Here is a 15,554-nt window from a genome sequence, read left to right on the forward strand (position 1 = left end):
TGAGAAGACAAATAATTTGGAGAGGCAAACCCTGACTCCACCTCAGTGGGACTCTATCCAGAAAAGTACTAAAAGCCACAAAGCCTGAGCAGGACTTGGGGAAGGTTTATCCATAAAAAGATGAATTGAAACTTTGTTTCTACCCAAAGATTTCTACCCAACATAGATCATCCCCACTTTCTCTCTGGATCATGAAGATATCAATGTAGAACATTGATTGTATTCATTAATTTTCTCTCACTCTCATGACCAGCCGATCCATTTTGCTTCCCCCAAATTAATTTTATGTTATTCTTTGTACTATGATTCCTTTGGCTAATTCCTTATTTGTAATGCATGGCTATATGTACCTCTCCATTGCCTTGTGGGTGATAGTCATCTTTCAGTGTCAAACAGATGGGCTTTTATTTTAGTGAGAAGCTTTGGGTCATTAAAAAGAACTTTTAGATTTCCCAAAGGCAATTTAGCCTGCTCTCCTCCTCCAGCTCAGTTCTAGATCAAACCTATTTTCCATTTGTAGTACCTGTCCAAAAGTTATCTCCAGTTGCATAAACTCTAGACATCATCCATATAATTGTCTATCATAGTCCAGAAGATAGGCATTCTTCATTCACTTGATTCTCTGTGTGTGAATGATTAGGACCTGCAAACTAGAGCTTCTGGAAAATTTATTCAAGTACAGGGAATTGCTCTATGAGTTAGAATCTGCCTTTGATTCCTTTAGAGGCAAAAACCTTTGGCCCACATGTACCTCCCTTCTTTAAATCTCTCTAAGTTTAATGATCAGAGTAAATTGTTGAACAAGGGAAGCTTTACAATATCTTTCAAGGAATCTTGTATAATTTTTTTTTAGGTTTTTGCAAGGCAATGGGGTTAAGTGGCTTGCCCAAGGCCACACAGCTAGGTAATTATTAAGTGTCTGAGACAGGATTTGAACCCAGATACTCCTGACTCCAGGGCCGGTGCTTTATCCACTGCACCACCTAGCCGCCCCTATCTTGTACAATTTTTAACATATGCCTAGGAGGCTTCTAATAAGAAGGAAGAGAACCATTGGAATGGTATTTTTCTCCAATGAGCCTAATGCTGTTATAAAGCTATCCCATTATAAGCACAGTAGGAGCTTATATTCTCTATATCTGTTTCAGGAAAAAATGTAGCCTACTGTGGAATATTACTTTCAAATTTTGTCTGAAATGTGAGTTATTATTATGAGTTCACAATTATTATCAACTCTCTTGGGCTCTACATCTTTTACAGAATATTTTTTCCAAAGGCATTTCCATGCACTGTCTCAGTCCATACCTTTCTTATTTTTTACAGTTCAATAGGCACCATTGTAGTAATATTTTGGTATTTGTTTAGTGAGTCTTGTAGTGAATAAGTATCTGGAGTATTTTTAGTTGTATTAGATGGCACTGTTAGGAACATCAGTGTTACATGACTTTTTCCTTTTCCTATCAAATTATTTCTTTGGGGCATTGACTCTTAGGGTAGGCTTCTATTCTTTTTCTGAGGCCCCCGTAAAGTGGAGAAGATTCTGGGTTCTCAAATGCTCTGACAGACAGAACAAACTATCAAATCCCCTACTATATTAGACAGGCTTCGAGGATGAACTTGGTGATATACTGTGTCTACAGTCTGTAGCCTGGTCAAAGGCCTGAGAATTTTATAATCAGGAGTCTGGCTGGGTCAGACTAAGGTCTTTTTACACCTATTGAAAGAATGAAGGGGATTGGAATCTGGAATCCACCATGATGGAGTCTTGAATCTTTAAAGTCCTGAGGTAAGCAGAGAATCCTCAAAAGAGCCCACAGAGGAAGGCATTAGGTGGGGTGACAGCATAGGTTTCCCATAGGCAAATGATCACATGCAAGTTTGTTGGGGTTTTTTTTTAGGTTTTTGCAAGGCAAATGAGGTTAAGTGGCTTGCCCAAGGCCACACAGCTAGGTAATTATTAAGTGTCTGAGGCCAGATTTGAACCCAGGTACTCCTGACTCCAGGGCTGGTGCTTTATCCACTATGCCACCTAGCTGCCCCCATGCAAGTTTTTTGTGCTTAAGTTATGCTTAAATAAACTGCAAAGCACAATAACTCTGCTTTTCCCTTAGGGACCAAAGTCTGTGTATTCCTGAATTAGTCTGTGCAATCTGTACCCCTATTTCAAATATAAGAAAAATAGCATACATGGAAAGATATAGTGAACTGTCAGGGATATGTATGTATGTATATATGTATGTATGTATGGTAGATAGTGAGTCCCTAACTTGGAATCAGAAGACCAGAGTTTTAATTCCAGTTCTGAAACTAATTGTGAGACTTTGGACAATTTGTTTAACCTCTCTGTGCCTCAAAGTCTTTAATTATTATATAGGAATAGTATTCTATAGTTTACAATATTGTTGAATGGAAATGCATTGTAAAAAACATAAAGCATTCTATAAATATTCCATTCTATAAATATACCATTGTTACCAACAGTAAAGAATAAAAACAATTATGAAACAGATCTGAGATTGGGGCTCCCAAGTCCTTCCCTCACTAGACCCATGAAAGTGATTTGTTAGGAGTTATGGCCCCATTGAGGCCAGGCAATTCAAGTTAAATACCCCTTACAATACCCTGGGAAGAGGTCAATTTGCCAATAATAAATATGATATTATCTTTAGTCCTTCCTGGCTCAAAAATGGTGGGGAGAAGGTATAGATGTCTTAAGCCATAAACATTCCATGTGATTTGCTGCCTCAAAAGATAAGAGAAGACCTTCACCTTAAAATATTCATGGGGGACAATGCTTCCTTCTGGTCCTTCAAGAGAAGCAGATTTAATTCTGCAAATTTCATTTATCTCTGGAATGAAGGGAGAAACCTTGACTTGGAAGGTAGATAAAGCATTGCCATTTCTTCTTCATCTTCATAAAAATCAATCAGTTAATATAAATGTATTAAAGAAGGTATTTGCTCAATGTTTACTTTGGAATGGAGATAACCTTGTTTCTGCTTTGCAAGTGTCTTGTATATATTTATGAACTCTGCCCTTTAGAATGTAGCAAGCTCTGTGTTGGCAAGAAGCTACATTTTAATATTTCTTACTTTGTATCTCCATTAGTTAGCATAGTGCCTGTACCATGCTGTACAGTTGTCTTCCAATTGTATCTGACATGGAAGAGATATTGTTATGCCCACTGCCTTCTCCAGTTCATTTGACCAGGAGAGAAAACTGAAGCAAACAGGTTAAGTGACTTGCCCAGGATCATACAACTACTAGGTGTCTGAGGCTAGATTTGAACTCAGGAAGATGAGTCTTCCTGATTCTAGGTTCATTACTGTATCCTGTGTGCCACATAACTGCCCCATATACTGTAATAGCTCAGTTTAAAATGTTGATTGATTGGGGCAGCTAGGTGGCACAGTAGATAGAGCACCAGCCCTGGAGCCAGGAGTACCTGAGTTCAAATCCGGCCTCAGACACAATAATTACCTAGCTGTGTGGCCTTGGGCAAACCACTTAACCCCATTTGCCTTGCAAAAACCTAAAAAAAATATAAAATGTTGATTGATTGGTAAGGATGAGTATGAGTGTGTGTGTGTGTGTGTGTGTCTATTCTCACCTGTACAAATGAATGTAGTGTGGTATAGGGGAAAGAATATTGGATAATAAATAAGAAAAAATAATAACAATATTAATGATAAACAACTAATATTTATAAAATGTTTACTATGTGTTAGGCAGTTAGATGGCACAGTAGGTAGAGTGTCAAGTCTGAAGTCAGGAAGACTCATCTTCTTGAACTTAAATTTATTCTCAGAAACTTATTAGCTATGTGACCCTGGACAAGTCACTTCACTCTATCTGCCTTAGTTTCCTCATCTGTAAAAAATGAGCTGGAGAAGGAACTGGCAAAGCTCTTCAGTATCGCTGCCAAGAAAACCCCAAATGGGGTCATAAAGACTCAGACAGACTTAAAAAAACTAAAATGCAATGTGCTAAGGTCTTTATAATTGTTCTCTCACTTGATCCTCACAACAACCCTGGGAGGTAGGTGTTCCCATTTTATAGATGAGGAACTGGGGCAAACAGAGGTTAAGTGACTTGCTCATGAAATAGTACATGACTGAATTCAAATTTGAACTCAGATCCTCCTGACTTCAGGCTGAGCTTTCTATCCACTGATCCACCCAGAATCTGAGTTTTCATCTTAAAACCTATATGGACAAATTAGTTCTCCTCTCTGGACCTCAGTGTTCTCATCTGTAAAATGAAGAAGCTGGACTAGAGACTTTTGAAGAGCCTTTTCCAGGTAAGATTCTATATGATGGACTTGGTGAGTCTTCTTAGCTGACAGGTTTTTACTGATCAGTCTTTGAAAATTGGAATGGCAGACTCCTTGTTGATTTGTTCAAATCTGTTCCTCCTCAGATTTTGCATATTTAGTAGCTAGGCATTGGCTTCACTAATTTAGAAATGATAACTGACATGGCTGGACACAAATTATGGAGTAGCCAAGAGATTAGTGTCCAAATGAACCATTACTGCCCAAGTGATGAACATCTCCATTAATGGCTGATAGTAATGGGCATGGCTGGTCTCAAGCTACCCCTGGTGAATCTCTGGGACTAGGACAATTAACTGTGAACATTCCTGAATGATGGTCGTGTAATATGTGCCCAGAATTACCATTTAAATTAGCTTGTAAAACAGAGAACAAGGAATAGCCTCTCTGTTTCATGAGATTCTCCTATGGAATGGGGGAAAGGTCTGGAAAAGACTGTCTTTATTTGTCACTTCTAGAGAGACCACTTCTGATAGGGAATCTCCAAAATCAGTTTTATATTGGGTTTGGGAGGGACCTGAGGGTAATTCTCAACCCTTATTATTCCAGAAACTGGAAGGCATAAAGTTAGCAAAGCATTGGGGAAAGAATACTGGACCTAGAGTAAGGAAGACAGGTTCAAATGCCATATAAGAAGCTTACTTTCTGTGTAACTGTGGGTAATCCTCTCTGAACCTCATGTACCCTAGCACCCCCTTAGGGACCTATAAAATGGGATATGAGAGTACCTCTCACAGCCATTGTGGTGAGTCCCAAATGAAGTCACATATGTCAAGTATTTTGTAAACTAACTCACTATATAAATGTAACCTATGATTATGCTGATGACAAAACTGTCTTGGTGGGAGTAATGTTGGTATTATTATCATCCCCATTTTACAGATGAGGAAACTGAGACTCATAGAGTCTCAGAGAAGAACACACAGTTATTAAGTGGCAAAGGCAAGCTTTCCTGACAGATTCAGAGTTCTTCCACTACACTATGCTGACTTGCATCTAGTCCATTGCCTGATAATCAAGAAAAGGCTTAGATTTAGGAATAGCAAAAAAAGTCAATAACATTCATCAACCCTGTCACCAAGGGTCAACATGGTCTGGCCTTGTTGTTACTAAAAGAGGTTCTGAAGAGAACATTGTACATATTAACAACATTGTGAGTTGACCAACTTTGATGGATGTAGCTCCTCTCAGCAATTCAGAGAGCTAGGAGAACCTTGGGAGGCCTGATATGGACAATATTATACACATTCAGATGAAGAAAAACAAAATAAAACAAAACAAAAAAGCAAAGTACTGAATCTGAATGAACACTAATATGTTGGTTATTGTAAAATTTTGCTTATGCTTTTCCTTCTTATCTCATAATTTTCTTTCTTTTCCCTTACTCCTAATTCCTCTTACAGAAAATGACTAATGTATAAACATTTTAAACACAAATATATATCTATATGTATATATTGTTCATCAGATTGTTCACTGCTGAGGGGAGGGAGGTAGGAAGGGAGGGTGGAAGGAAATTATATAACTTATAAATATGCATATGCATGTGGATGATTGTTGAATTAAAATATAAATTCAAAAAGAAATAAATTATTACCAAAAAAATAGAGTAAATTCATGAGTTCCTCAGTGTCAGTGATCCACTAGGACAACCCTCATCTCTGCATCTCACATAATGCTTATGCATATCTTTCCAAACATTCTCTATAGAAAACTCAGAAGAGACAAGAGAACTGACTGTTTTTGAGGATTTGAAAGTTTGTCATATGGAAGATGGGTTAGACTTTTCATGCTTGGCCATGGGTGGAGAGGAATAGGAGGAAGAAGGTACGATGACATAGACATAGGTTTGTTATTAGGAGAAGAAAAGATACATTTCTTTTTTTTAATTCAGAGAAGCAGGGAAGGTAAAATGCGCTACAGATGTGACATGTTGGAAGCACTTATAGATGAAGTCACTATTATTTTTGTTGCTGTTCAGTCATTTCAATTATATCTGATTCTTCTTGACCCTATTTTGGACTTTCTTTGCAAAGATAATGGAGTGGTTTGCAATTTTCTTCTTCAGTTCATTTTATAGAAGAAGAAACTGAGGCAAAGAGGGTTAAGTGGCTTGCACTGTATTGTTAATTTTACCCAATTCTTTTACTTTGTTACAAGAGGTCTTTCATGAAGGGGGAGTCATTTATAAATATACGTAATATTAAAAAACCCACAAATTAAAAAAAAGTAAATCCTAATAATTAGAGTTGTCCCAAAGACACATAGATTGAAAGGTAGTCAGTTTTCCTTCACTTGAAGTCTTTAGATAAAGGCTGGATGACCATTTCCCAGGTATGGTGCAGAAGAAGGGGATTCTTTTTCAGGTTTCAATTGGACTAGGTGACCTTTAGATCCCTGGCAACTTCAAGCTTCTGAAACTGGACCCAACATGCTGAATATTTTCTTTGCCAAATTTTAATTTCATAGCAGTCTTATTCTAAGTTCATAACATGGCATGGTAGTCACTCTGGTGATGACACCCTGGTAATGACTCTAGCAGGTCCTGTACCAAGCCAAAAAAATCTGTGAATACCAGTTGGCAATGATTGTGCATGTGTCACCCAAGAACCAGTCAAGTCAAGTTTAAAGAGGCTCATCACCACAAGACTGGCTATGAGGACAGGATTTGGGAAACTAGGAAGAGGTATGAATTCAGAAGAAAGAATCAATTATAAAAAAGTAGGAAAGATTGGCTATGGACATAACATGTTATTAATCTATTCAAGGTGGTCTGTTTTTATGAAGGCTCTTTGGTAGAGATGGTATCTAAGCATGTAATTACTTATGAAATGATCATATGAAGGAGGGTAGGGGACAGAGGTGGAGAAAAGGAAAGTTGTTCTTTCCTGACTGGCAGAGTCATGGACCTTTCACAACTGAATCAATGAGTTAAGGGAGGATGTCCAACAATGGCAGTGCTAGGTCCCATATAGCAAGGAAATGCCAGTTCTTGTCATAGTATTGAAGGGAGCGGCAACATGCAGTGAGTCTCCCTATGGTGCTCAGAGTCCAAGTCTAGAGGGGATGAAGTCAACACTGAGTCTTAGGTTACAAAGTTTAGCTTCAGCCAATTCTTCTGGTGAGTGACAAAGTGAATGCTCAGCTTTTTTGGACCCTTATCTATGTTGTCACCTTAATTTACTCTTCTTCTTGTGAATATTATTCTTTGCAGGAACCTCATATTTACATTGGGCAATAGAAGGAGGAAAAGGGATAGATGCTCAAGGACTGAGTGCATTAATGATGACAATATGAAAATTTTTAAATGAAAAATAATGAAATGGAATACAGTAAAGCTGCAAGTACAGAGAGGATGCCAGTTAACCAGCTAATGCGGTCAGACAAGCAGAATTTAAGGACACAGCTATAGGTTTTTCTGAGAATGATAAATGAATGTAAAAGGATTTATTAAGCTCTTACCATATGCAAAACTCTATTCTAAATTCTGGGATGGATGTCCAAGTGTTCTTTATCTAGAGTGGTGGAAAAGTCATGTCCTACACATTCAATTATAGGGTTTAAGATATGTAACTCAGCACATCCCCCAGTCCCAGTAGAGGAAAGATGAAAGTAGACAGGAAGCAGCAAAGGTACCCTTTCACCCCCACCCCCTATCTACTCAGACCATCCAGGAGCCAATAGGCAGGAAAGCTCACCTTGCATCCCTGATGGGCCAAAGTCCTGTCTGGTGAGAAAGATGGCATGGTCGTGGGACTCAGCTTGGTTTGTGTCTGATTTCCGTTGGAGAAAGGCCCAGTGACACACGTTCTCCAAGCTCTGGGAAGGGTTCCCGATCTCTATGAGACTCATGGACTAAAAGAGTGGGAAGAAGAGTAAAGAGAAACAAAGAAAGGAGAGGAAAATGGGCAGAGAAGGAGGGGAGAGGAGGAGAGAGAGTAATAGTTATATTATTATTATGTGACATTTTTGAGTCCGCACCTTCATGCCAACTCCATGAGTTAGGGACAGATTTGTTCCAGACATTGACAATGTGATTTCTATGTGATCTATAATTAATAAAATCTCTAGGACATTTTTGTTATATCTTTTATCTCTGTGTGATTGATATCTGGCATGATACCATCATGTCATCTATACCCACATATAGTCATATCTGAATCTCATTGTCTCTCTGGGTACCCAATGACCACCAAATCTCTCTGTGTGCTCCATAGCCAACCCTGAATGTGAACAATATGCTAAGCATTATATTTGGAATGAATCACATTACCATTTCTGTATGCAGGGAGAGTTTTTGCTTTTTTGAGCAATAATAAAACATTGCTTATTCATCTTAGGTTTGTGGGATACAATGCCAACAAGATCATCTTATAGGACAGGGATTCTTAACCTTTTTTTTTCACCTCATGGATTCCACTGGCAGACTTATGTATGGAATCTTTCTCAGAATGAAATTTCTAAACACATAAAATAGAAAATATAGAATTGCCAAAAAAAACTCCAAACAACTCAACTCATCCTTTCTTTTAAAAAGGTTCAGAGTCTCTAGATTAAGAAATCCTTTTAAATCTGATGATGAAACAAGTCTGATAAAGAGTTTAGTAGGCATCAGTGAAATCATCACTCAGATCAAAATCCCTTAAAAAATAGCACTGGACCTAAGACAAAACTGTGAATGAGGTTAAATCAAAGACCCATATGCTTCAAAACATAGAAGGCCAACAATTGAAGGACTCTCAGACCACAGAATGTCAGAGCTGAAAACCTTCTTAGAACATAGAAAACAACATCAGAATAATAAGAGTCCTTAGAACAGCTGGAAGAAATATTAGTCTATAGAACACAGAAGAAAAGTTTTATATTCTATGTTCTAAGGTTCTTCCAATTAGAACCTTCTTTTAAATTCTATTTTGATTTATAAAATAACATAAGCATTTCCATTACATAGTAGTTATTCTACCAATTTCAAATGAATAGAATTACAAATTTGTGGAAACTGCAAATCCATAATTTATATGACTATTCCTTTTAAATACATAATAAAATATAAGTAGTTTTTTACCTTTTCCCTTTTCCTGCTTCCCCATCCTAGATATGGCCACTTTTGAGCACAAGTAGGTATATATATGAATATATATATACATATACATATATATGCATATATATGTGTGCTTATATATGATATATGTTATAATTCCATAAATAGTTCTATTTATTAGTTCTTCCTCTGGATGCAGATAGCATCTTTTTTCATATGTTCTTCATAGTTAATTTAGATATCTAAAATAATTTAAGTGACTGAGTTACTCAAATTTGTTTTAAAAACAATATTGTTGTTACTGTATATACAACATTCTTCTCATTTCACCCTTCATTACTCTGTGCATATTTTTCTACAATTATCAAGTTCATCATTCATTATAACTCTACTATGCTTTGTTTTGAATTCTTAAAAATTCTAGACCAACTTTTATGCCATCGAGGATATAGCAATATAGAACACAGAGAATTAGTTAGCAATAGAAAGGATGTTAGTATGTCAGAAAAGAAAATGGCCATAGAGCTAGTCTAATCCTTTCATTTTACATATGAGGAAACTACCTCCTCTGTCACTTTACTTTTTTCTTCTTTTAGTCTTCTTTCAGGACTTCTATTCTCTATTTGTGTAGTAGATTTTTTTTTTGGTCCACTTGTCCTTCACTCTATTTACCCGCCCCCCCCCCCCCACTGTTTATTAGAAAGGGTCTGATAAATTTCCTACTTCTATGTGGTAATTCCCAAGTCTATTAAATTGAGCCTAATCTCTCTCAAATCAGTTTCCCCTGAGATATGCATCTCAAATTCAGAATGTCAAAAATTTAACACAGAGTTCATTCTGTCTTTGAAATATTTCTTCTAGTCATCCCCTCCTCACAGATCCCATTGATAATAAGTACAGAATCTGACACCCAGACTGCTATAAAAGTCACCTCTTAACTATTTCCCTGACTCCAGTCTATATTTCTCCAATCCAGCTCTTATTCAACCCCAGCAACCTTTTGGATCAAGGCAGTTAGGTGATTCAGTGGATAGAGTACTAGTGGTGTCAGGAAGACTCATCTTGAGTTCAAATATGGCATCAGACACTTACTAGTTATGTGACCTTGGGCAAGTCACTTAACCTTATTTGTTTTGATTTCATCATCTTTAAAAGGAGCTGGAGAAAGAAATGGCAAAGCATTTCAGTGTCTTTGCCAAGAAAACCCCCAGATGAGGTCATAAAGAATTGGATAAGACTGAACAATAACAAATCTTTTATCACAACTTTATTTTATTTCTGTATAAAAATCAATATCATTCCCTATTTTAGGGTAAAAAAATAGAAATTCTTTGATTTGTAACAGGGTCTGCCATAACTTGATTCTAACTTACCTAAAACTCTTATACATGAAATGACTTCCTCATTGATTTTCAAATATGGTCAGTACATTCTTGTCTCTTATTTTTCTCTTTTATTTTTTAGATGTTTTGATGTTTAGTTTTCAGATGCATTGTTTTCATATTATAATGGGTTTTTTGGTCCTTCATTTTAAAAGAAAACCATGACATCAGAGAGATAATGTCTTGACAAACACATGAATTGGATTTGAGTCAGAGGCTGCTGCATTAAGTCACCAGCTTCACTTTGTCCTCCAGAACCATCTGTGTCCCATGGTCAGATATGAATCAGGACAACTGGAAATAGCCCTGGATGTGAAATCAGGGTTAAGTGACTTGCTCAAGGTCACACAATGTATGAAGTAAAATTTGAACTCAGATTCTCCTGACTTCAGGCCCAGAGCTCTAACCACCACACCATCTACCTGCCAGATCACACTCACTTCATGAGAGGTCTCATAACAAAGTAAGGCAGTGGAGTAAAAACTAATAATGCATTTAACTAGTTTTCTTAATGTTAGAGTTGATAAACAGGAGTGGGAGGAGGAAGTCAAGATGAACATTATTATCTCTGCATTTATCTCCATTTTCAATGACCTATACCACTCTTTTTCCATTGATGTGAATCTTGTCCATCTTTCACTGCCCAGACAAAGTCTCCTGGCTAACCTAGTTCAAAGTAATTTCTTCTTATTATTTCTTTCCTCCTCACAAATAACTACAGCACCTAATTTTTTTGGTGACTGCTCTGAAATCCCCATCTTAGAGAGCTTGGCAGAGGCCCTACTTGGGATACCCATTCAATCATTTTTTGTTTTAAGGGGATCATATGGCAATTCTGAATATTATCTCAGTCTTCCTGGTAATGCTGCCCCAGTGGAATATGTGGTCAGGAGTCTGTGACAGAACTACATGGGGACTTGGGGATTCTGAGTGAGACAATTTTTCTGACAGAATTCAGATTGGTGCCAGGTTATAAATACAAAATATTACTATTTATACCTTCTGAACTATATTTAAACCTAAGCATTCCTGAATGAATAATACATGAACTGATAAGTGAATGAGCTAAAAAGAATTCTTCAGTTTACTTCATGGGAAATGATCAAATATACAAAACTCAAAATAAACTACATAAGAAGGCAGAACTGACTCTGGACTGAGGGGACCTGGGTTCAAAAATCTCACTCTGGGCATTTACTGCTCATGTAACCTTGAACATTTAATCTCTCTGGGCCTCAGTTTCCTCAAATATAAGATGAGGGGGCTGGACTAGATGGTTTATCATGTAAATTCTAGCTCTAGATCTTGAATCTTATGACCTCAAAGGACCTCAGTTTGCTTCTTTGAAAAATGGAAAGATTCGACTAGAAAACTCCTTAAGTTTCCTCCAGCACTAAAGCCTATGACACCAAACAGCCTGATCATTCTGTCTTTGGCTTGCTTACATTAAAAAATATTTTCAAAATTAAATCTGTCTCTCCCCTGATCCCTGCTCTGGACATGAATTCATTTAAGATCAAGGAACAATTTACCAAGTTTTGCTAACAACAATGATAACAGCATCTAGCATTTCTATGGTGCATTACACTTCATGCAAAGAACTTACAAATACAAACTAGCCCCAAAGTCTTAGTGCAGCTTTATGTTATATAGGATAGCCTAAATTAATTATCATGTGAGGTAGAATGATGCATTTGAATGAATAATGGATCTGTAATCAGAAGTTTTGGATTTAAATCCTTCTTCCTTAATGCATGTGACCTTGAGGAGGGGGCTCTCTGGGCCTCTTCATATATGTAAAATTAAGGCTAGATTAAATGGGGATCCATTATGATTGGGAATTCTGTTATCCCCCTCTTGCAGTTAAGGTAGCTAAGGCTGAGAGAAGCTAGTACCAGAGAACTAGAATTTGAACTCAGGGCCCCTAACTCCAAATTCAATGCTATTTCAATTCAGTACATTGCTATTGGTAAGAACCCTGTACCAAATACCAAAGTGTAGTGGGAGAGAAAGATATTCTGGTTGATGTAATTCAGTTTGATGTATTTTTAATGAGTGACAACTGTGAGCAGGAACCATAGGAAGCTTTCAGGAGAAAAAGTTTACATTCTATTACACTCAGAGCATTCAACCTATACAGAAATATAAGTAGAAATATGTTTGGATAACTTATATTAATTTATTTCAATAGGAACAGAACATCAACAACTGGGGGATCAGAAAGATCTGGGTAGGAGGTGGCTCATGAGTTGAGCTTTAAAACAAGCAAGGGATTCTAAGAGGTGGAGTTGAGAAATAAGGATATTCCCACTACAGTGATCACCTATACAAAAGATATGAAAGCAGAACTGGAAATGTCATATGTGGTGAAAAAAATCTCAGGTCATTTGGCCTGGAATAGAATTTGGGAAGGGTGGTGTTGTTGCCAGGTTGCTTCTTCATGATCCTACTTGAGGTTTTCTTGGCAAAGATATTGGAATGCTTTGCCATTTCCTTCTCCAGCTTATTTTTAGATGGGGGAAACTGAGGCAAACAGGGCTAAGTGACTTTCCCAGGATCACACAGTTTTTAAGTATCTGAGTCTAAATTTGAACTCAAGATGATGAGTCTTCCAAGTTTGACATTCTACACATTGTACCACCTAGCTGCCCTTGGTAAAATGTATCAGTAGAAAACAATTGAAAATATAGCGAGGTGTCATTTTGTCTAGGGCTTTAAATGCCATATTGGGGTCTTCCTATTTTGGTAACGGACAAATTACTGTCCTGAAGTAATCACTGTCCCATCTCATATAGAGGAGAGAATCCACATGGACTTAGTAAGAGATGAAAAGAAGTAAGGGCCAAAAGAAATGTATAAGCAGAGCACTATAGAAGTTCAGAAAAGGGAGAATCAGGGAAAGCTTTCGGGAGAAAAGAGCAGTCAAGTTCTATTTTGAAGATCAGTAAGAAAGGAATTCCCAACAAAAGAAAGAGGATGAACAAAGTCATTGAAGTGGGAAAGTACAAGACATTGCCAAAGTAAAGAGTGAGATCAAGAGAAAGAATGGAAGCGATGGGGAGTGCAGAGTCAAGAATTAAATTCTGCCAGGCAATCTGTTCTAGATCAGAGCTTTGGGTGTGGATGGCATATAAAGCATTGAGTAAACAGAAAGTAAGTTGGGAATTCCAAGGCTAAGGCTTGAGTAATGGAAGTTCCTTCCCTAGGAATCATCTCTTGCCTAACATGACCTGTAACTCAGCAGCTGCCTTTGTAGGGAGTGGATCAGCAATCATATTCTCCAAGACTGGAGCACAAAGCTTTGCCAGAGGATAGAAGAAAAAAATGATAGAATTTGTAGATGGGATCCAATGGGGTCTGGCAGTGAAGAAAATATCTATTTTTCCCCCCTCAGCCATTTGAATAGCATATGGGTCTTGTGTTTGGCTCTGTAGTGATTTGGATATGATACTGGATGTGAGCAATCTGTCATGTGCTCATGGGGCTATAGAACAGAAACTCACCCACACAGATCCCTGACGGGGAGGGGAAGAAAGGGGGAGACAGCCTCTGTTGACAACCAGCTGGCAAATTTCTCATGCCACTGAGTTCAGTTGAAATTCTTTCAAGGTAAGCAGAGATTTTCTTAACAGGTGTATAGAAAGGAAGAGGGAAATACAACATGGTATCCCTCAAGTGAAGCGAATCCCAGATATTTCAAGCAACTTCTCTATCACAAACTTTCAAACCCATACAATTATCCCTTCCATTTAATTAGTATTTAATTTTTAACTTAAATTACTGTGTTTGGATTTTAGATAGCATTGCTTGGTAGAATTAGAGTCAAAAAAACCTGGGATTAAATTCCACCTTTGAAATTTAGGGACCATAAGCAATTCACTTCATCTTTTTAAGCCTGTCTTTGGGCTACTTCTCCAATTTTCATACACATTCTGGGGAAGAGTCCCTAGAGCTCCTGTGTGGAGCTATTACTCCTATTCCTTCTACTACTCTTTCTCCCACCACTACTACTACCACCATCACTACCACTACTACCAGCACCATGCTACTATGACTACTAATTATTACTACCACTATTCCTATTACTCCTACTCCTACAAAATAACTCCAATATGCTTATCTTTAATAATCAACTAGTAGGGGGCAGCTAGGTGGTGCAGTGGATAAAACACCAGCCCTGGAGTCAGGAGTACCTGGGTTCAAATCCGGGCTCCAACACTTAATAATTACCTAGCTGTGTGGCCTTGGGCAAGCCACTTAACTCCATTTGCCTTGCAAAAACCTTAAAAAAAATAAAATAATCAACTAGTAGACACAATTAGCTGACAGAAAAGGCAATTCCTAAAATGGCGTAGTAAAAGAATAGCAACCAACATTCCTTCTCTCATAAATCTGGGGTTAGCCCTCTTAAAAATACATATTATAAAAATGAACACAAATTACAATGGATGCACATACATGAGTAAGACATTTTAGTTAAAGCAAATTGCATTATCACTCTGTGGGGACCCATTATCCTTTTTGTCCTTGTTGAGTCTTAATAACTCTCTCCCTAAGTATAACATTTCTTTGGTTTAGAGCTATTCAGTTGGGAGGCCATAGTCTGTTTCTCTCTGCCATGTGACTCTTGAAAGCCAGGACTAGTTCACTTTAGTCAATAGATGACTCTCTTCTTTGCTGCCAGATGTCCTATGCTTGAAACCACTTGAATGCTACCTCTCTGAATTCATGTCTGTTTGGAGAATAAGTTTCTCTGCTCCCTCAATTATACCTTGAATTTTCTTAAACTGGCTTTTCA

The 15,554-nt window shown here is 37.5% G+C and overlaps 1 protein-coding gene across 1 annotated transcript in view; it reads right to left on the reverse strand.

Moving 5' to 3' along the window:
* Positions 1-15,554, reverse strand: part of ADAMTS2 (ADAM metallopeptidase with thrombospondin type 1 motif 2) — a 478,959-nt gene that overhangs the window by 72,944 nt on the left and 390,461 nt on the right. The window contains exon 6 of the mRNA XM_074212594.1: positions 8,032-8,188. Coding sequence (XP_074068695.1) covers positions 8,032-8,188 — 157 coding nt within the window. The remainder of the gene's footprint in view (positions 1-8,031; positions 8,189-15,554) is intronic.

This window comes from Macrotis lagotis, chromosome 1 (assembly GCF_037893015.1).
Source record: "Macrotis lagotis isolate mMagLag1 chromosome 1, bilby.v1.9.chrom.fasta, whole genome shotgun sequence".
Lineage (NCBI taxonomy): Eukaryota > Metazoa > Chordata > Mammalia > Peramelemorphia > Peramelidae > Macrotis > Macrotis lagotis.